Below are 22,854 nucleotides of genomic sequence, written 5' to 3' on the forward strand. Positions count from 1 at the left end.
GGGATGGTTTTGATTAAAATTGCAGGATAGAGCTTTCTGACAGGCAACTTCAAAATTCTGTATGTTAAATTCAGTTGTAAATGAGCACAGGAGGGGAATAGTCTGAGCTGAACACTTCTGGGTTGATGGAGGGCTGTAATTTCAACTCACTGAGCCTGATATTCTTCCCAGTGGAGTCAAGCAAAAAAAATCCCATTGATTTCAAAGTGGGACCAAATTAAGTGGCAAGTCTATCAGCCAGTACAGGAGTTGCCTTTTAACTTTAGAAAATTAACTTTTACTGTATCTATTACTAATTTGTATTTAAATTAACTCAGGGCATGTCTGAGCTTTGCTGTCAACCACATGAGTCTGAAGTATATAGAAATTACATTACTTACATATATTACACAATTTACTTTTCTATGTGCAACAGATTCTATACTGCACTGTGTTACATTGAGAAATTATGGAATTATGAGGCAGCATGTCAAGCCTTAGGAAATCACAGAACTAAGTTAGCCCATGTGGCTTATTCTGCTTTCCTGTGAATATACATCCAAAATATACATCCAAATGATCACTCTATGATTCATCTCAGAAGGCCTTTATCATTCTATTAATGGAATGAACAGTACCTGACTGAGAATCCTTGCTACTCAGCATGTGGCCCCATCTCTTATTTCCTAAATAATACTCACACATCATACTGAAGGCAAAATATTAATTTTCTCAGGAGGGATTTTTTTTAAATAAATCAATATCTGAACACTAATTTCAAGGAGATTATACTTACATTTGCAACATTCCAACAATATGATCTGGGTTTACTGTTCCTCTTTTGCTGCTAATGGATTACAAATGTTCTCCAACTTGTGCAAGTCTACCCAAAGAAATGAATACCTGATTATTTTTTTCCAGACAACTCTGCATTTGAAGTATTTCCTTTATCCAAAGCACAACGTGTATAACCTTCAGTGAAAATTGTGAATTCCCAGCACCTTGTTCAGTGTAACTCCTGGGTTTAAACTCAAGCCTACACAAAATGGAGAGCTTATAAATTATTTATCTCACATGGCTTATATTGCATAGAGCCTGGGTGGAGACAGGAACAGAGTCGAGTTCTCTGAACACCACTCTGCAGGCTGACAGCCACCCGTACCTGATCTTCACTCCCCTGGACTTTCTCACAGTGCAGAGTACAACTGATGCTGAAAAAGAAGTAAGAATTAGCCAGACAACAACCTCTCTGAAAGACCTTAAGCTGATTAGTACAATGCTTTATATCATGTGCACTTAATCAGGCAGGGAAACAGTGCAAATGTCCCATGAGGTGTCTTGATACACTAGTTACCACAGGCAATTTTAATGCTGTAATATTTTTAATTTTTCTTTTTTTTCCCCCTGAATGATTAATCTTAGTATTCCTTAATACAGGAGTTCTTATGTGCACAATTTCCTAAACTGATCTCCTCTTCCCAAGAAAAAAGGTGTGTGATGAAACGCATGAGGCCACACCGACATCTACTGTGCTGCCTGACTGGGCCTGAATTATGGCATCTCCTTCCGCCCCAAAACCTACAGTTCTTCAACAGTTTTCAGCTGCCCACGAGACCATTGAGCAAAGAACGTAACTTCTAATGATGGAAACAAAACATTGCTGTCCTCACTGCGAGCAGAACTAAAGCTGCCCATTTTCTGCCTGCTCACGATGGCTATTTAGAAACAGCAAAAGTCTTGGATACTTTGGAAGCTCAAGGCATTCATTAGGCACTGGAGGAACAGGCCTTTGTAGTCACAGGGCCTTCTCTCCTCACCATTTTCTTATCTTCATGTTCTTCTTCAGCTATCTCTGACATCCACCTTCTTGTAGCTGCCAGGCACAACATCAAGTTTGTGTTCCAGGCTGCTGCTCCTCTTCTCCCGTGGCCAGGCCCAAAAAGCCACCAGCACCTATCGACAGCTTCTTTGCTCAGCTTGTGGCCTGAGAGGTGCAGCTCCTCTGAATGAAGGGGAAAAGAATTACAGTCAAAGCCTCACTTGCTGCTGACTAAGGTTAGAATCAAGATTGCCTGGAGGAAAAGGGAGTTACAGAAAATTCATCTGTCAAAACTGCAGGTCCCAGAAAAACTTTGGTAAAACTTGGAAATAGATGGACAAATTTTCACAGGCTGTGCAGAAAGCACATCTAAGGTTGTAAAAGATAATGAGTCTGCCAAATATCAACTCCTTCCTCCAAGTATGAAAGAACTAAAGATTTCCAGCCAAATTGTTTACAGAATTTAGAAAGAAAACACCCTTTTGAAAATTTTTTATGAACTCCTTTTGAGAAATAGCTGAGCAATTCTCACTTAAGCTTCCCAGAAGAATTCAGGTTGCAGCAGACAACCAGCAAGGAAGATGCTAGCTGGAATGGTGAAGGTCTGGCAAAATAATCAGGTACTGCCAACCAGATGTTGTAATTCACCAAAAAGATACCTGTGCCTCACCAAGTAATGTCAGCATTTTCAGTGCAGGCAGCTGATTAAGGTTTTCTAAAACCAAACCAATTTTATTTGCAACAAGAATGTAGAGAACATGCACAAATCATTGGGGTAACTCTCTTCTGCAAATATCACAAAAAAAAAAAAAAAAGGGATAGGAATCAAACATCTAATAATTTTAGTATGTTGCTAATTTCTAACTGTAAACCCTACAATTTGAACAGAAATATTATTCACTCTCCACTTGTTGGTGATTTTAAGTACATAATTACCCTGAAGGGTTCATTCCAGGGTTCACAGGATTCAGCACTTTAACATAAACCAATACCTCAGTGGATCTTCTTGCAGATATCAAACCCCAACAAGCACACTAGATTCTTACTACTTACCAACACAATAACTGTGATGCATTGAAAACAAATTACATGAATCACATGAAACAAAAGGGTTTATGATACAGAGCAAATTTGCTTTCTTTCACATTTATTTATTCAAATTGTTAGATTTCCTTTGGTGCTTCCATAGTCCCACACAATATACATTCACATTACTGTAGAGTACACTTGGATCCCAGACCACGCTACTCAGTAGTCAGTCAGTCATAAGTAGTCAGTGTCATAATTGGTCCAAATTCAATTAATACTATAGTTCTTATACAGTGCAGTAAGCATTAATAGAATGCAGGCACCCTGCATCATAAACTCATGCTGAGCTAGAAGACACTTGTCAGGATCATTAAGTTCAACTCCTGACTCCAGAGAGGAATCCCCAAGACACATCATATGCCAGAGCATTGTCTAAACACTTCTGGAACTGTCAGTCTTGGTGCTTGGACCACTTCCCTGGGAAGCCTGTTCCAGTGCCCAAACACCCTCTGGGTCAAGAACCCTTTCCTGGTATCCAACCTAAGCCTCGCCTGACACAACTTCAGGCCATTTCCTTAAGACCCATCACTGGTCACCACAGAGATGAGATCAGTGTCTGCCCCTCCTCCTCATGAGGATGTTAAAGAACACAGCAAAGTCTCCCCTCAGTCTCCTCCAGGCAGAACAGACCAAGTGACCTCAGCTGTTCCCCATCAGGCTTCCCCTCCAGAACCTTCAACATCCTCATGGCCCTCCTCTGGATGTTCTCCAGTAGTTTAATGTCTGATACTGTGGCACCCAGAAGTGCCCCCAGCACTGGAGGTGAGGCTGCCCCAGGGCAGAGCAGAGCAGGACAATCCCCTCCCTTGCCTGGCTGCTGATGCTGTCCCTGATGCCCCCAGGACACGCTTGGCCCTCCTGGCTGCCAGGGCACTGCTGGCTCATGTTCAGCTTGCCATGGACCAGAGCCCCAGGGCCCTTTCCATGGCACTGCTGTCCAGCCTCTCCTTCCCCAGGCTGTCTGTACATCCAGGGCTGCCCCATGCCAGGTGCAGAATCTGGCACCAGCCCTTGTTGAACTTCACATGGTTGGTGATTGCCTGGCCCTCTGAATTGTCCATCTCTCTGTTGGGCTTCTCTGCCTTTAAGGGCATGCACAGTCACTTCCATCTTAGCCTCATCATCAAACTTCGTACCCCTTTGAGTTCTGTGTCCAAGTGATTTATGAAGACAGTGAAGAGCAAGGGGCCTGAGATGGAGCTCTGTGGAACCCCACTGGTGACCAGTCACCAGCCTTATGCAACACCCTTTACTGCAACTCCTTGTGCTCCACCCGTCAGCCAGTTCAACTCTACAATGACTGAGGAAAATAAGAAAACGTTAATATAGATGTAGACCAGAACCCTTCTGTACTCTGCAATAATTTAAACCAGGATTCCAATCAAAATTTTCTGGTACATCAAATTTAACCAATTACTACACTCACTTTTCCTGTACTCAAATAAATTCACAAATGAGAAAGTAAGGTGAAGGCCATGACAGTTTATTAGGGAAAACTGTACCTGTCTGATAACGTTGTATGAATACATATCACAGCTTAATTTCCTCCTGGACATGAACATGTCATTAATACCAACCTCCTAAAATACTTCTACTGAACCAAGATCAATTTCTGAACAGGTCTTAATACGTCCACATAGAATCACCTTGATTATAGTCTGATCTAATTACTGTAAAGACATTTAGTAAAACAGTATGTGGCTTAAGCAAACATTAGCCATGGAACTCTGCTCAAACCTATCTCATGACTCTGTCACATAAATAAATGACGTATGGGAAAGTAGGAGTACTGCTGGGAAGAGCTGTTAGGGGAAGTGGTGAGTTTTGAATGTAGAATGAGACACCATGAGGAAGGTAAAGAGCAAGTCAGCTCTATGACTGTGGTCCTTATTTTATGGTCAATCTTGTTTGCAGAACTGTTTCAACAGGCTGGAAATGGAGTCTTTCCTCACTGATTGTCCTTTCTTTTACAAATACTCGCTTTCCCCTCTTCATTATTCTATATTTTACTGCTTTATGTGTGTACTAGAAGCACCACCAAACACAGCTTGTGCAAAACAGCCATCTCCAAAAATTTGGAGGTGAATCTTAGAGCCAAAACTACATTCTTCAGTTATTCCTCTGAAAGAGAGGTGTGGGGTTAAATTACAAAACCTCACATGATCATTTGAAAGAACTGCACATTTCTGCTGCATAGGTGAGGAATGATTTGTACTTAACTGTAACTGTTGCTCAACTTCCTTTTCCAGGCTTTCATTTGTTTAAGCTCTTTTTGATTAATGTAATTAAACAAACAATAAACATTTTGCTTCCTTGCAAAGTTTTCTTATTTTTGTTCAGGAGAGAAAAGATAGGATAAACAAAACTCCTCTTTCATACTGACTTATAAGAAGGAAATCAATAGGCAAGAAATACAGACTTAATTCAAGGGAAATAAGCCATAAACCTCCTTAAAAGATAGTGTTTACATATCTATAAATGCACCCTGCTTGTCAAAAATATTTATACAAAAATTAAGACAACTGTTAATTCTTGAGTGTTACAAACATAAAAATGCCACCTCTTTTCCAAGTCAGTTCAGCCAAGCCTTCAGATAATTTATTTATTGATAATCCCCAAAAACTTTTTCCTTAGTAAACTAATGAATCACAGTGGAGTTTAAACTCAGACAACTGGCAGTGCAGATGCAAGTCTGAAGTTAAACTGAATCAGCAACTGAACAAAGCGCAAATAATTTGAAACTTAAAAAAAATGTTGCAGCCACATAGCTTGCATTAATATCCCCTTGATATATGTAATTTTTATTAGGCTAGCTCTTCAACTTTCTACTTACAGTAATGCTGTATACAAAAAAAACAACAAAAAACCAAAAAAACCAAACAAAAAACACCAAAAAACCTCACCCCTTACTATTATTTCTTTCAGAAAGGGAATTAAGTGGTGTATTTTTGTACATGTGCTTAACATCCTAGTACATTTAACAAGTAGTCTCAATTTCCAGGGAAAGCGTGAATAAATTTAACTTTTCCCTTTTGAGCCAACATTCGTCATAAGAAAGTACTTGCTATGCAAACTGGATGGCAGCTGAATTTTTTTCCAGTCAATGTGAGGTTTCATCATCAGTTCCTGTCACAGGCACCAACCCTTCATTCATTTAATCATAAAAATGTGACTTACTAGAAAAGGAAAAATAGAGTCTAAAGGCACAGAATCACATAGCTGCTCTAGTAGGAGTCTGTAAACAGAGAATTGCTTGAATTTAGGAAATCCAAATCTACGAAAGTAAAAAGGCATCTGAAGCAGGCATTTATCTAGCCAACTTCCTTAAATACCCAAAGGGCTTTGAGGTCTATGACGTATGCACTAAGATACTGTATTTCAAAAAGCAATAAGGCAAATAGTATACTCATTATTTCAAAAAAGTTACAATGGTGTAGGCATACACAGTATAACTTAGTTACAATGCGTGGTACTGTTTCTACTACATAGCCCTATAACTGTTTCCTTTCTACATAATCAGAGATTAAACCCGGGTTCCAGGTGAACACAAACCCATCCTTGTACCGCCATCTACCACTGGCAGCAGCTCTTCAGCAGCATTTGCTCTGCTGCCTGGGTCACATTCATGCTGAGCAAAGTCCACAAATCAGGGACTAAACACTGTCATACTTGTGAAGAGCTTCTTCTAGCTTTTGTGTCACTTTTTGAAAAAAAAGTATTTGCTGTTGCAAGAAATGCTGCATCTGTGATTTAAAGTCCCTCACACGAATTTTGTGGAAATGATTAATTTCTGCGAGGGTTGCAAAGGAAATAATGTTACAACGTTCTTGAATGCCCTCAGCTTTTTGGAGCTCCATCTTCCCCTCTTCCACGTGCCGCTTACTCTCCTTTACTTTGGTAAGGGCTCCTGTGTAAAGAACAAAATGAAACAGTTGAACTGTGAGGACCATGTAGACTTGACTACTGAACTTTAACAAGTGATTTAATAACAACAATGATTTGTATAAGACTTATTCTCAGTGTATTTACTGGTGTGCACAGACATATGTGTAAATGAAAGACAATAAAACAAATGCTTTTTAATGTAAGAAAAATCACAGACCAGTGGATCCTGTGTAAAAAATAAAACTCAATACTTTTTTAAGGCTCAAGCATACTAAAGTTACTAGAAATCCTATTTTACAACCTTAAAAATCCGATGGTGTCTTCTGAGAATATATTATCATTATACCAGTAGAAGAGTAGTGAAAGCCCAAGAAAACTAGTCAGATCAAAATTTAAGCCTACATAAATATCAGAAAAATAACCTTGTTAAGAACTGGACTATGTGAAATATCCCTTTCCCAATCCTTGTGAAATGTCAAAAGCAAATCTTAATACACAAAATCTTGTCAAAACATGTTTTTGCTTTTACACCAGAGATACCCCAAAACTAATTATTGATTACCAGAGAATCTAAAAGCTTATCTCAAAATCATAGATGCCCAAGCAGGCCTTACACTTACGCAGTGTTATAAAACGTAGTAGAAAAGCAGAGTTATAGAATTGACAATCCTCCCTCTCCAAATAGCTAATGAGGGCACACACATCCTACAAAAGTAAAGTATCATCCAAAACAGACCCTACCCAAAGCAGAGCCATCTTAAGACATTCATATTGGACTCCATTTCCCACAGATCAACTTCTTCGCCTTACTTATTTTATTCACATAACTAAACCAAATCAGACTAGTACAGCTTTTATCATCTCACTACATTCTTGTTCCTGTAAATATTTGTAATGTCGTAACTCTCCTATCAGATTACACTTCTTACATGTGACTACAGCACACTGCCTGAAGGCCAAGGGCAGTCTCTGTCTCTGGGGGCTGCGAGGCAGAAGCAGTGTTCCACACCTTCCTGGCTCCCATGGCACAACAGTGGGATGGCTAAGAGCTTGGCACTGGCTGCTTCTGCTGATTAACCTCATGTCCTGGGGTGACGTTATGATGCTTGTATCCCCATTCATCTGTTCTGTGCCTTTAAGACCGACTCTGAAGAGTGGAAGTTTTGTTTGGGTTTCTCTTATCAGGGACACAGAGACGAGCAGTACATAGGGCTGTTTTTCACTTCTTGCTTTCAGCTTGCTGCTTTGCTTGCTCTCTTTTCTGCTCTCGCTTCTGCTCTGCTTTGGCCTCTGCTTATTAGTTAGTTCTAGCTAAACAGTCCACATTCCTTTCTGGACTGTTTCTCCTCTCTTGTTTCTGTGACCATCTCGAACCTGCTCCGGACTGGGACTGGGAACACTTAAGGTTTGCACCGTTTTGGCTGCAGCAGCTGCCCCAGTGCCGGAGGGACTGAGAGCAGAGCAACCACCCCCGAAAGAGACTTTCTGATTTTGCCATCTTTCTCAGAGCGGTGTCAGCGGGTATTGTTCATTTTGTGTGCTGGGGGGTGCTGTGCCTGAAATAAACAGGTTCTTTCCACCTCTCTCCAAGGAATTTTTTCCCCGAACCAGTTGGGGGGAGGGGCCGTGTGGGTTTTGCTTTCTGGAGGGGCCCTCCTTTGCAGATTCTTTAACAAATTGCCCTAAACCAAGACAAAATATTGGCGCCCAATGTGGGGCTTGAGAGAGAGTGGAAAAACCCTGTTTTGACTGCATTTTGGTTGCTATTACTCTGTGTTCGTTTAAATCAGCTAATAGCCATGCTTTTTGAATTCATAATGTCTATTGGGGTGAAGGTTTGCATGCATTTCTGGTCCCTAGGGTTTTTTGAGATTTTAATACCTCTCTGGTACCTAGGTTTATTTTCTTATCCAGAAATAGCTTTAGTATTGCCCCTAATACGTAGTTTTTACATCAGAAGGGCAGTGACCAGAGTAGCTATCCTGCTGGGCTTGGTGGCAATAATGTACAAGAAGTTTATAAACATGCTAGGGTCTGCTCCAGGTATGAATGGTTCATGGCTATGGTTATACATCCAGTTTGTTGCAGGAGGAGCAGAAGGGAATGAGGTTTTTCAGCCTCTGCTTTCCTTCTTCTCCTATGAATCAGTTGCATCACTAGTGAAGGATGTTCAGTTTCCCCTCAATGTTAAAGAAACCATCTTCCTGGTATTCAGTCTGGTAACCTTCCTCTATACAGCCTGCTGCTTCTCTAGAATGAGGGCTGAGATTTCTAGACGGGCTGATGAGACCCCTGACTCAGGAGTAAACCCCTGTGTGGAAAATCCTAAGTGGTGTGGAAAATGGGAGGATATGGGCCAAATCCTGAAGGAATTCTCTGACCCTACAGTCTGGGATTTTCCCCATGAACAAATTCAGAACCCAGCTGAGGTGGGGAAATATCTGAAAGAGAAGTACCAGGATGAACCTAAGGAGAGGAAGGTCATTGCAGTGAGCTGGGCCCTGGCATATGCTTATCGCACACTGCTAGATACTGTCGGGCAGCAGACAGAGGCAGGGGGGCAGGGAGATAAATCAGCAACTGTCCTGGTGACTCAGGCTGCAGCTAACAGCCCAGGCTCGAAGCCAGCACCTAAACCCATGGCTGTTGCTACCAGCACTAGAAGTGGGAAATGCACGGACAAGACCAATCGACCAGTGGATGATGATGATGATGATGATGAAGGAGAAGGAACCTCAATGCCTTCTGACATAAAATCAGGAGTCAAAGCAGCAGGTGCAAGATCAGATGCAAATATTGAGTCCTTTTCCCTGAAGGACCTTCGTGGCCTACGGAAGGATTACACTCGAAGGTCTGATGAATCCATAATGATGACATGTCTGATCCCCTCGAAGGAACATCCAAAACATACGCCCAGGGAAAGAAGGATAACCAGGCTTAGAGGGGCCCTGCCTCTAGCCAGGTAGAGGCCAGGGAAAATCGTGTTCTCTGGTCTGTGTGGATTCGTTGGCCTGGCACATTGGAACCACAAGAGTACAAAGCTTTGGTCGATACTGGTGCGCAATGCACATTAATCCCATCAAGACATGTGGGGACAGAGTCTGTTTCTATTGCTGGTGTGACAGGGGGATCCCAGGATTTCACTTTGGTGGAAGCCGATGTGAGCCTAACGGGAAATGAGTGGAAGAAGCATCCTATTGTGACTGGCCCAGAGGCCCCATGTATTTTGGGCATAGACTACCTTCGAAGTGGGTACTTCAAAGACCCAAAAGGACTCAGGTGGGCGTTTGGAATAGCTGCTGTAGAGACAGAGGGCTTCCAGCAATTGAACACCTTGCCTGGGTTGTCTGAGAATCCATCTGCGGTAGGATGCCTGACGGGAGAAGAGCAATGAGTGTCAATTGCCACTTCCATAGTGCATCGACGGCAGTATAGGACCACTCGAGATGCTGTGATCCCCGTCCATAAGATGATCCGAGAGCTGGAGAGCCAAGGGGTGGTCAGCAAGACCCACTCACCCCTCAACAGCCCCATTTGGCCTGTGCGAAAATCTGAAGGAGAATGGAGATTGACTGTGGACTACCGTGCATTGAATGAAGTGACTCCACCATTGAGCGCTGCCGTGCCAGACATATTAGAGCTCCAGAATGAGCTTGAGTCCAAGGCAGCAAGGTGGTATGCCACTGTAGACATTGCCAATGCATTTTTCTCCATTCCTCTGGCAGCAGAATGCAAGCCTCAGTTTGCCTTCACATGGAGGGGAGTGCAGTACACCTGGAACCGACTGCCCCAGGGGTGGAAGCACAGCCCCACCATCTGCCATGGACTGATCCAGACTGCACTAGAAAGGGGAAAGGCTCCGGAACATCTGCAGTATATTGATGACATCATTGTGTGGGGGAACACAGCTGCGGAAGTGTTTGAGAAAGGGAAGGAAATCATCCAGATCCTCCTGGGAGCTGGTTTCGCCATTAAAAAGAGCAAAGTAAAGGGACCAGCTCATGAGATTCAATTCCTGGGAGTGAAGTGGCAAGATGGATGGTGTCAGATTCCTACAGATGTCATCAACAAGATCACAGCAATGTCTCCACCCACCAATAAGAAAGAGACACAAGCTTTTTTGGGTGCAATAGGTTTTTGGAGGATGCATATTCCTGAGTACAGTCAGATCGTGAGCCCTCTTTACCTGGTCACCCGCAAGAAGAACAATTTCCAGTGGGGCCCAGAGCAGCAACAAGCCGTTGTCCAGATCAAGCAGGAGATTGCCCATGCAGTAGCCCTTGGCCCAGTCAGGACAGGACCAGAGGTGAAGAACATGCTCTACTCTGCAGCCGGGAACCATGGCTTGTCCTGGAGCCTTTGGCAGACGGTGCCTGAGGAGACTCGGGGTCGACCACTGGGATTTTGGAGTCGAAGCTACAGAGGGTCTGAAGCCAACTATACTCCAACAGAGAAAGAAATCCTGGCTGCCTATGAAGGAGTCTAGGCTGCCTCGGAGGTAATAGGCACTGAAGCACAACTCCTCCTGGCACCCCGACTACCGGTGCTGGGGTGGATGTTCAAAGGCAAGGTTCCTTCCACTCACCATGCCACCAGTGCTACATGGAGCAAGTGGATTGCTCTCATCACTCAGTGCGCCCATATAGGTAAACTGAATCGCCCTGGGATTTTGGAGGTCATTACAAATTAGCCCGAAGGTGAGAATTTTGGTGTCACAGATGAAGAGGAACAAGAACCAGTGACACGTGCTGAAGAGGCTCCTCCCTATAATCAACTGCCCCCAGAGGAAACACGCTACGCTCTTTTCACTGACGGTTCCTGTCGCATCGTAGGGATGAACTGGAAGTGGAAAGCAGCCGTATGGAGCCCCACACGACAGGTTGCACAAGCTACCGAAGGAGAAGGTGGATCAAGCCAACTTGCTGAACTCAAAGCTGTTCAACTGGCCCTGGACATTGCTGAGAGAGAGAAGTGGCCAAAGCTCTACCTCTACACTGATTCATGGATGGTAGCCAATGCTCTGTGGGGATGGCTGGAGAGGTGGAAAAAGGCTAACTGGCAACGTAGAGGGAAACCAATTTAGGCTGCTGATGAGTGGAAAGACATTGCTACCAGGGTAGGGAGGCTACCTGTGAAAGTCCGCCATGTAGATGCCCATGTACCCAAGAGTAGGGCCAATGAGGAGCACCAAAACAATGAGCAGGTAGACCAAGCTGCAAAGATAGGGGTGTCCAAAATAGACCTAGATTGGGAACATAAGGGAGAGTCATTCCTAGCTAGATGGGTCCGTGATGCCTCAGGCCACCAGGGCAGAGATGCCACCTATAAATGGGCACGAGACCGAGGGGTGGATCTAACCATGGACAGTATTTCTCAGGTTATCCATGACTGTGAGACGTGTGCTGCCATCAAGCAGGCCGAGCGAGTGAAGCCCCTGTGGTACGGTGGGCGGTGGTCCAAGTACAAGTATGGGGAGGCCTGGCAGATTGACTCCATCACACTGCCCCAGACACGCCAGGGCAAGCGCTACGTGCTGACCATGGTGGAAGCCACCACTGGATGGTTGGAAACCTACCCTGTGTCTCATGCTACAGCCCGGAACACCATCCTGGGCCTTGAAAAGCAAGTTCTGTGGAGACATGGCACCCCTGAGAGGATCAAGTCAGACAACGGGACTCATTTCAAGAACAGCCTTATCAACACCTGGGCTAGGGAACATGGCATTGAGTGGGTGTACCATATCCCCTACCATGCACCAGCTGCAGGGAAAGTGGAGAGGTACAATGGACTACTAAAAACCCAGTTGAAAGCTTTGGGTGGAGGATCTTTCAAGAATTGGGAGCAGCATTTAGCAAGGGCCACCTGGTTAGTTAACACCCGAGGTTCCACCAGCCGAGCAGGTCCTGTCCAGTCTGAGTCCCTGAATGTAACAGAAGGAGACAAAGTCCCAGTGGTACATATCAGAGGTTTGTTAGGGAAGACTGTGTGGATCAATTCTGCCTCGAGTACAGACAAACCCATTCGTGGGGTTGTCTTTGCTCAGGGACCAGGTTGCACGTGGTGGATAATGCAAAGAGATGGAACAACACGATGTGTACCTCAGGGAGGTCTGATTGTGGGGTAAGAATGATATGCAATATCACTGTTCATTGGATGTTACTGCCATTGTCTGTACATTAAACCATACAGACACGAGATAGAAGGAAATATGTAAGAGTTGAAGGTCTGGGCAAGTGGAAGATGGAGAAGGAAATGTGTAAGTGTCAAAGGTCTGAGCAAGTGACAGATGGAGCTTAAAGTGACTAAAGTGAAAAGGGGGAATCCTGCAGCTCTGTAATATAGGGCCTGGATTCAGTGGTCCAGTGTGGGGATGTGATGAAGGCATGATGGGTATTGCTTGTAATTTTGGGGAAACAGATGGAAATTTTGTATGAATAATGCATGATGTGTTGTAGTATGTTGATGATATGGGGATAAGGGGTGGAATGTCCTGGGGTGACATTATGATGCTTGTATCCCCATTCATCTGTTCTGTGCTTTTAAGACCGACTCTGAAGAGTGGAAGTTTTGTTTGGGTTTCTCTTATCAGGGACACAGAGACGAGCAGTACATAGGGCTGTTTTTCACTTCTTGCTTTCAGCTTGCTGCTTTGCTTGCTCTCTTTTCTGCTCTCGCTTCTGCTCTGCTTTGGCCTCTGCTTATTAGTTAGTTCTAGCTAAACAGTCCACATTCCTTTCTGGACTGTTTCTCCTCTCTTGTTTCTGTGACCATCTCGAACCTGCTCCGGACTGGGACTGGGAACACCGAAGGTTTGCACCGTTTTGGCTGCAGCAGCTGCCCCAGTGCCGGAGGGACTGAGAGCAGAGCAACCACCCCCGAAAGAGACTTTCTGATTTTGCCATCTTTCTCAGAGCGGTGTCATCGGGTATTGTTCATTTTGTGTGCTGGGGGGTGCTGTGCCTGAAATAAACAGGTTCTTTCCACTTCTCTCCAAGGAATTTTTTCCCCAAACCGGTTGGGGGGAGGGGCCGTGTGGGTTTTGCTTTCTGGAGGGGCCCTCCTTTGCAGATTCTTTAACAAATTTGCTCTAAACCAGGACACCTCATCATCTCCAGCCTGGCTCCAAAAACATCACTGAAAAACCTTTTCCCACATGCAGTGGTGCTGGCAGTGACACTGTGCCAGAAGATCTGTATGTTGTCCTCTAAGGAATAAGGAATCCGTGGGGTAGGGTATGATCTGAAAAACACTTAATCCCTTCTCCTACAAGAAGGACACTTCTTTCAACAAATTTAGGCTTAGCGAAATTTTTTCTGTGCTCTGTGGGCATGACAGGAATCTATGCACAGCTGTGAAAAACTGAAATTTGGGACTTACTGGAAGCCAGATGTAGCTGGTTAAATAAACATGACAATTCTTCAGTTGTGATGTGGGAAACAGCTTTAGATGTTATTTCTAAAATGACTAAACTGAAAAAGAAATACTGAAATTCACAGCATCAGCAGCTGAAAGCGTAAGTATGCTATGAAGCATGTATAATCTTCAGATTATTTTACATCAATAAAAAACATACACTACCAAACACAACTGCTCTCCAGACAAGATATATTATGTATTTTTTGCTATCAAAAATAAAAGAGAAAGATTTATAATTAGTGAAGCAATCCAGTGGGGAAAGTACGGTGCAATCACTAACACTGCTCTATTAATGCATGTGGATCATACTGGCCCTGTAGTGGAATTACTTTTAAAACCTGGACAGACTTTAACCAGATGTCAGCAATATATGACAAAGCTCATACATATGCTTTAGTATAAGGCTGTACTTTATTGCTTGGTTTTTTTCAAACGCCTTTAAATTAAACTTTTAATTATACCTGAGAATTAGTAATATAATTAATCTTAAAATAACTCTATAGAGGGATAATATTATCTTATTTGAGGACAAAGAATTCTCCCTAAACACAGAGAAAAACACCTAAAACCACATCCTTTTCTCTAAGAAGAAATTATTTGTTTTAAAATGTCATTTTTAAGCTGTTCAGCATCTACTGACATTTGCAAGACTTAGCTTAGCAAATCCAAAGTAACAAAACTTATTAGTTTTCATGGCTTTGAAAGCAGCTTAAGTAACAAAAAATTGCTCATTTTTCTCCAAACACCTTTCCGTAATCTACACTTCTTGTACTTTGATCTATGTGAGCAAGACCCTGAGCGGGAACAGAGATTTCTCCATGTGGAAGGTTCAATGATTCATCCTACAGTGAACAGAAGACAGGGAATTAGGGAGTGGAGAGCAGCCCCTTGTGTATATCCCTCGTGAAGAGAAGGGTTCTTGTGCAGAGATGCCTCAGTAGGTGATGGTAACCTTTAAGGACTTCCAGCTCACAACTCTGGATCTGCTGCAACCAGGCTGCAGACCATCAACTCCCCCAGCTCCACCCTCACTAACTGATCCATCCCACTCAGCGCCCACTCTGGCACCCCACAGCTCCTGCTGCCACCCTGGGGTGCGACACTGCTGGGAGCAAGGCCCACTGGCCTACAAGTACACCTGCAGAGATTGATCCTGGCTTCTGATTTTAATTATGTGAATACCTAGTATTGGTTTGGACAACAAAAAAAAGGAAGATGTATTTAAAAGAAAAGAAGGCTGAATCACAGCAGTCAGAGAAAAGACTAAAACATATTTAAGGAAGAAGAAACAGAAGGAGTCACCTCCCCATGCATATTACCTCAAGGAAGCCTCCTGCAGAGTACATGCCTGGGATAAATATATACCAGAGCACAGTTCCCAGAGGGATGGAATACATAAAAATAAATGCTTGGGCTTTTTTTTAGATCCAGATGCACAGATTCTGTTCAATCTTGCTCATGCATTTGAGGACCTTCTGTCAGGAGTCACTTCCCAGTGATAGGGACTAGCTTTTAACAAGTGAAGAGGGCCTGGATTAAAAATGATGCAAAAAAACTGTGCCACATCTATTTCTGTTCTTAAAGGTGGGGAAGAGCTTATATGAATGCTGTTTGTCACTGCCCAAATCCTTACAGTAAACAGACTCCTGTACTCACTGCAGCTAGGGGTTTAAAAGAGATTCAGATTTCAGTTCTTGTTTTGAAATATGAAATTAGACAGCACAAGATGATACAAACACATTCAACAAGGAACATTCATGCTAGCAAAATTAGTGCTAGTATATTGTGCTAGAAGCCAAGAAAACAGGAACAATGCAGAGTTCTCAATAGAAATAAATAATTTCAAGCCATAAAACAGTGTACTAGCAGCAACTTAAATGGGTGCTAAGGAGTTATGAGGAAAAAATAAGTGTATTGATACAGTAAGCTACTCATGCAAATATGAGATTGCTATGAGGTAGAAGGAGTTGTACACATTCAGGAAAAGAAAATATCCCGAACCCAAAAGCACTTAGGTTTGGGTCAAGCAATCTATTTTCACATCATCTGCAGTTTTATTCCAGTAACAAATGTTTTGAGATTGTGTGATGTGTCAGATAAGGATGGGTTTGGATCCATATACTCAATTTCTCTCCATCCAGTTAGTACACGTGTACTCCTGTGAACCCATGCTGATGTATATGCATCTCCAAGTCCAAGCTGCAGCCTCAGCGTGGCCAGAAGGCAGAAGTTTTGGGGTTCCTTTCTTGCAGATTGCAATCCAGACTGCTTTTCACTCAATTCCTTAGTCTCCTTAGGAAGGCAGGCTTGTCCTGTGCCTACAAGCCCATGCAATCAGAATCCAAAGAGCAGTGATACTTGCAAAGGATGTATCATCTTTCCCTTTCCACCTCTTCTCAAAACACCCAAACATCAGCTCTCAAGTGCTGCATGCAACAGATAGGAGTGAAACATCAGCTGTGTCCAAAGCTACTAATCCACACAAAGAATTCTTCAGGGCAGGACCCCTTTTTTTGCTCTCTGTTTGCACAGTGTTTACCACAATGACATCTGTTTCATGGCAGGGCTTGCTCCATTCTTAAAAAACGCAAACAGTACATTGCTGTAGCAGCAGCAATTTAACTGCATACAGTAATGCTGCACATGGATGAAACACAAAGAAGCATCAGTTCAACACTGTTAAATACAGCACCTGAAGCAGTGTTAAGCACCAGCTGAATTCACTGGGGTCTGAAATCCACTGTCAATCTCAAGAATCCATTAAGTCACCAATATATCAAAGCCTTCAGTATCTCACTTCAAAATATTCAACTTGAAAACTCACCCACTTGTAAGAGCCAGCAGGTTATGTTTTTATACCCCATGATTGTAATGCCTTTATCATTGCAGCTATTAAAGTATCTCTTTCACAGTGATAAATTACACTAAAACAGAGCAAACACATTTTTAAATGTTCTCTCAGCAGCTGTATCTCAGAAATCTTGTGCCAATAAACTTATCTATGCAATAAATATTTCCTTTCTATTACCAGCAAGCTATAAAATAACATTTAGTGCACTTACTTACTAGAAGGTAAAACAACATAGTTTCCACACCATTCTTATGTCCAGCATATTAAATACTCTAATAGGATGCATAATGTGTCCTTCAAAGCACTTTAATGAAGAGAGAGCTTTGAACTTGTCAAACAACTCCCTTAGCTTTACTTTTCTCAGTAGAAAAAAAAGAAATCTAAGAAACCGTCTCTAATGGAAAAGGAAATAAACATATTAATGATGCTACTTTCATAAAAAGATGTAGAAGCAGATAATGTGACTAGAAACATTTTCTTTTTCCTTACTTAATGATGAAATCATTTAACTAGAGATCTTTGCTTAAAGATGTGAAAAAGCAAACCCTAGGTAGCTCACCCTAGTGCATGGAAACAACATTATTTCTAATCCAGCAGTGCTGCCAGAGCAAGTTGGTCTACGTTGTTGTCCCTCTTACTCCAGATCTAGCAAAGATGTTGTTACAAGATGTCTCAAATGACTAATCCAATAAAAGAATGCAAGTGGCCTGGGGAGAGAGATGATGCCTTAGCTCTATCATTGGCTTAGCTATGTGATCCGGGTCAGCTCTGGGTTACACAATCATTAGCTCCAACACAAGGGAAATTGCAGAAGCATTTTAGGAGTGTCCTGTTTTCAGCTAGGGTAGAGTTAGTGTCTTCTCACTACTGTTACAGTGCTGTGTCTTAGATTCCGAGTGAGAACGGTGTTGATAACACACTGATGTTTGGGTTTTTGCTATGGCATGTTTCCGAGTCAAGGATTTCCTTTTCTGCCTCCTAGTCTCATGTTCTGCCAGTGAAGAGGTGCACAAAAGAAAACTGGACATTAGTTGGGCAAGTGATTGGAACTGACCAAAGGAACATTCTATTCCACAGAAGCCGTACCCAGGATATAAACTGGGGGGGTTACCCAGAAGCACAGCAGATCTGGGTTTGAGAGGGGGTCTGGCAGTCAGTGAGTGCTGAGCAACTGCATTGTACATCACCTGCTTGTTTCCTTTTTATTGTCATTATTATTAATTACCATTATTATTGCATTTTACTTTAGTATCAATTACGAAACTGTTCTTATCTCAACATACAAATTTTACTTCGAGTCTCCTCCCCATTCCACTGGGGTTAAGGTGGGGGGAGAGAGAGGAAAGGGTTGAGTGAGCAATTGCTCAGTGCCTAGCTTCCAGCTGAGCTCAAACCACAACAATGAGATAACACATAGTGTGAAATCCAACTCTGAAAAAATCCCCAAACTTCTCCTTCTCAATCGAAAGTGAAATGGTAACAGAACAGAGATTTTGCCTCACTGACAGATTATTTTCTTAAGAATGCTCTAAACACTGATTAACAAAAGAAGCCTACACTGAGATTCTGCAAATTCTTTACATTTTCTGGCCAAGATTTATAATGGAAAGCAGCATAATAGGAATTTGCCTGAAATTAAAACCAGAAGACAGGGGAAAAGTACCATTACAGTTATTAATATTGGAATGAGTTGCTTTTAAAAAAGTCCAGTATTACAGTTTTACACCAAAAGAAGCAAGTGATTTTCAATACCAAAGGCAAAATTCTGCCACTTTCTTTTGCTAAGTGCCAAGACAATAGTTTTCAAACCCAGTCTTTGCATTTAAAAGATGACATTCTCCTTTAGGGCACAAAAACACTTTAACAACATTCCCTTTAGCATAGTGAAATGTCAAAAATATATAACTCAAATGCATCAAACTGCAATTACTTTAGTATTATAGAGGTTTTTGTAGATACATGAAAATGGCTATAATGCCTTTAGAACCTGCAGCCTAACAATAGTTGAAGAAGTGATCTTTGTTTTCCCTTTGCTTTTTTTGTTGCCCATTGCTCAAAAAAAGCCCAGAACAGCATAGTACTATCCTGTAAATTTAGGTTTATAAATTACAGCACTCTGCTGACATCTAGATCAACACTGACTACAGAATTATTAAAATCAGACATAATTATTTGCTCTTTCAGTTACCCTGCTGCAAAGCTTATTGAAAGCTGGCACTAAAAAACACATTCTTCAGTTAAAAATGAAGTTGCTTCCTAATTTACACAACTCAACAGCTCACACAATCTTTGCAAGATATTACAGGACATTAATTAGCTGTAACCTCATCTAATGGTTTTAACTTATAAATTCATTTAATTAACATAAACCAAATTAACAATGATGCTAGAATACACAGTGTAAAATGTCATTTCTTCAAAACTACCAGTGTGACTGGTAGTCTAACTAATATCTTTTTAAATTTTAAATAGTATGATTATTAAGATCTGATTAGATTCATTAAGCATACATTTGTCCGTTCGTTTACACAGAGGAAAAGGTGATTTATTTACCCAAATCTACAAGGACTGTAATCATACCTGTGCATGTTCAGAGAGTGTAAAATGATCACACTACTAAAAAAATATTTAAATCTCTAACTGTCAATGTGCTTTTCAGTCCAGAGTACCCCAGAGGAATCTATGAGCCTTGGTGTGTAGCACCTAAAGTACCAATGTTTTGCTGGGCCATGGTACACCACACTGCTATGTGAGCAGATGCCATAGCTTGCTTTTGGAGGAGTTGATAACAGAAAATGAGAGCAACATGGTCTAGTAAATGAAAGAAACACCACAGAATTATCATTTTAATGCATCTAGCGCCCCACATAATGCCATTAATAACATTTTTTAAAACCCAACAAAACATAATGCTAGGTAGCCACATAGAAAAAGTGTGTAAAATGTGATTAATATTTTCCATTCAAATGTTGAATGCAGAGATGTTAAAACTGTTATCTTCTGATGCATTGTACACTAGCAGTCTTCTAAGCAAACAAATGACCGTATTTTAGACACTAAAGCATGTTTAAACTGACTGTAAAATCCAGTTAAACTATGTGTACAGCTGTCTGTTATCACAAACATAACATTTTGCACCATAACCTGAGAGGCAAATGCTAATTAATGCCGGGTTTGCCCAGTTCTAAGGCATTCTGTACTTTTTGGCATTCACACATACCATTCAAAAGACTTTTTCTTTGGTGTGGTTTCAGCTGGCAGTGCAGACTAGGGGGACCAAAAAGAGTGAAACATAAACTAGACTGGTCACCAGAAACACAATACATTTGCCCATTAGGAAGGCAGTCATGTTTTTTAGGACCACACTTGAAAACCTAGGCAATTGGAATTTGCAGAAGTACCAAGATGAAACCTTTCAGTAATTTTTAGTACTTCTCATTAGTTTACATCTAACTAGGGCATCAACAAGCTTTCTAATACAGAACTACTCTGCTTTTCCAGAATTGGAGTTGGTCTATTACAATTCAGTTGTCACAGGTTTTGTGAATTTTTCCTAATTAGGATGCTAGGAACAAGCACTTTATGTTAGAAAGGTGCTCCAGAGTTTTAACAGCTTTTGTAAAAGCTCTGTTCATACTGCTGACTTCAAGACAACAATCATCAGAAATTATGCTGTCCATGGATAAAATAAATTAATTTTCAGTAGAAATAGTTAACAATGAATGAGCAGAAATGTCTCCTCCTTCTCCTCCTCTCCAAAATGGATGTGAGCACTATTACATTAAACGCTGACTTCTTTCCTTGTTACAAAAAAATTTGTGTAAGATTCATGGGAAGTGGATGGACAGGGGAACCAGGTAACACTGTGTATCAACATCCAACTATTACTGAGACAAGTAAGTATAAATTCAAGTTCCATTGACTCTTACATCACTTCTTTATTGGGGCACAATGAAACACCTACTTTTGGATGTTGCATTCTGTTAAGACTAAAAGAGAAGCAAAGAACAACTACAACTTACAGTGTTTGCTTGTCCACTATCATCTGTTTAGCTCCATTACTGTCATAAGATGAGCAAATAAAACATGTATAGGCAGTTTAACATAAATTCATATAAAAGAGTCAAGATACAAATGAAATGCAGATACTGGTTTTTGATATCCTAGTACCCTTTAACTGCCCTCTCTTAGATTTCTGAATGTTTCTCGGCAAGAACAAAAAGAAGTTTTCTTGTTTGAAAAACTGCATTTTCTGCAGTTTCTCTGTATAAACAAAAATAAGTAGAATTTCTGTAGCAGAAAAAAACATACAAGGTAAGCCATCATTAATGTAACCCATTAAAATATGTTAAATAATACAAAAGCAGAACATGTGAAAACTTTAATATAATGCTATACTTACATTATTTAAAAGTTTCTTCAGTATACTGCTAGTTATAGGCAGCATAGCTACTCATGCATATAAAGATTCAAAATCACAAACACTCTAAAAAAATCAGAATAGCACAGAATAGTAAGTTGCTTTTACTATGGGACAACAAAGAAATGTAAACTCCGAATCACAGGATGAACCCGCTTTTCACATTGTTAATGAACTGCATGCAGGCATAAAAAGCACAGCTCAGTTCACTATGATTACAGAAGTTATCCACCCATTATGTGTACCTACTTAAAACAAAGGCTGAAAACATCACACTTCTTCCTGTTCTGCTACAATAACAACCCAAAGCCACTGGCAAGAACTGAACAGATTGTTTAAATGTTGGTGGGTTGTCTGGGGTTTTTTTCCATTTTATTTAAGTCCTCATGACTTTTATGAAAGATACAAACAAGACCGCATAAGAAAGCATGTGCCATTTGTTTTCTCTAGTCTGCTGATAAGGCTCATGTTTGGGAACTCAGTCAAATGTAATTTCATATTTTTTTCAATTAAAATTTTCAAATTCTGTGTTATTTGAACCAGGAAATTTAAAATACATAAGATGCCAATTGGCTAAGTTTACACAGTCAGCGCTTACTGACTTGGCATTTTAACTGTTCAAAGTCTAACTATGAAGTCATGGAAAGATGCTGGAAAGGCTGAAACATGTCCTTGTTCTAAAGGTTCTAAAGGTGACTTAAAAACTAAAAAAGTTAGGCAGCTTGTTTGTTTTTGATAATGTGCTAACAAAGAACTGGAAGAGCTCTGGGAGCTTCTTTCCATTTTCAGTCTACCAATTCTTGTCTCCCATACTTGGATAGAAGCCCTATCAGCCAAACTAGGAGCACTCAGGGCTTCAGAAGAACCAGCCCTCTCCATAGATTCTCCATATGTCTTTTAAAAGGCATTACTTTGGTTTTGAAGTAGAATTCCTCTTTCTACAGTATAATTTTTAATTCTTCAATGTCTACACTGTTGTACTACTCGCTCATTGCTCACTGAGTCTTCCCAGTGGATAAAGCCTTACTACTTGTGGTGAGCACATAGTATTGGGACATTTTCTATGATCTGACTACAAAGCTGATGAAGATTTGTATTTAAATAAATATGCACTGCCTGTAGTAAAACCTACAAGTGTGAGCTCCAATCAAAACTTCTCCAGTTAGGACTAGCAGGGTAGACTGGACAGACCTTCTGGTGTGCAGTAATGCATGTAGTCTCTCCCATAGAAGAAATAGCTATAGTCTTCCTCTGATACCAGCAGGTTTTGAAAAAAACAACCCACTTGTGTGTTATTAGCCATGAAATGTCTCTGTTACTGAAAGTGTATGATACCAGACCAGTTTCAGAAGGTAACAGGAAAATAACCCATCACAACAGCATGAATCTTGCTCC

General features: G+C 41.4%; 1 protein-coding gene across 2 annotated transcripts in view; it reads right to left on the reverse strand.

Moving 5' to 3' along the window:
* The window catches only part of SNX18 (sorting nexin 18), a 47,326-nt gene that overhangs the window by 15,937 nt on the left and 8,535 nt on the right, over window positions 1–22,854 (reverse strand). Inside the window, exon 2 of one of the 2 annotated variants that reach the window (XM_054289787.1) lies at window positions 4,350–6,794. The exons of the other annotated variant lie outside the window; for it this stretch is intronic. Within the exon in view, the coding sequence (XP_054145762.1) occupies window positions 6,541–6,794 (254 nt within the window). The 3' untranslated portion in view covers window positions 4,350–6,540. Of the gene's footprint in view, window positions 1–4,349; window positions 6,795–22,854 lie in introns of those variants that run through there. 2 annotated transcript variants of the gene reach the window in all.

The sequence above is a fragment of the Melozone crissalis genome, unplaced genomic scaffold, assembly GCF_028551555.1.
Source record: "Melozone crissalis strain CALT ecotype California unplaced genomic scaffold, PUWL_Pcris_2 ptg000005l_1, whole genome shotgun sequence".
Classification (NCBI taxonomy): Eukaryota; Metazoa; Chordata; class Aves; order Passeriformes; family Passerellidae; genus Melozone; species Melozone crissalis.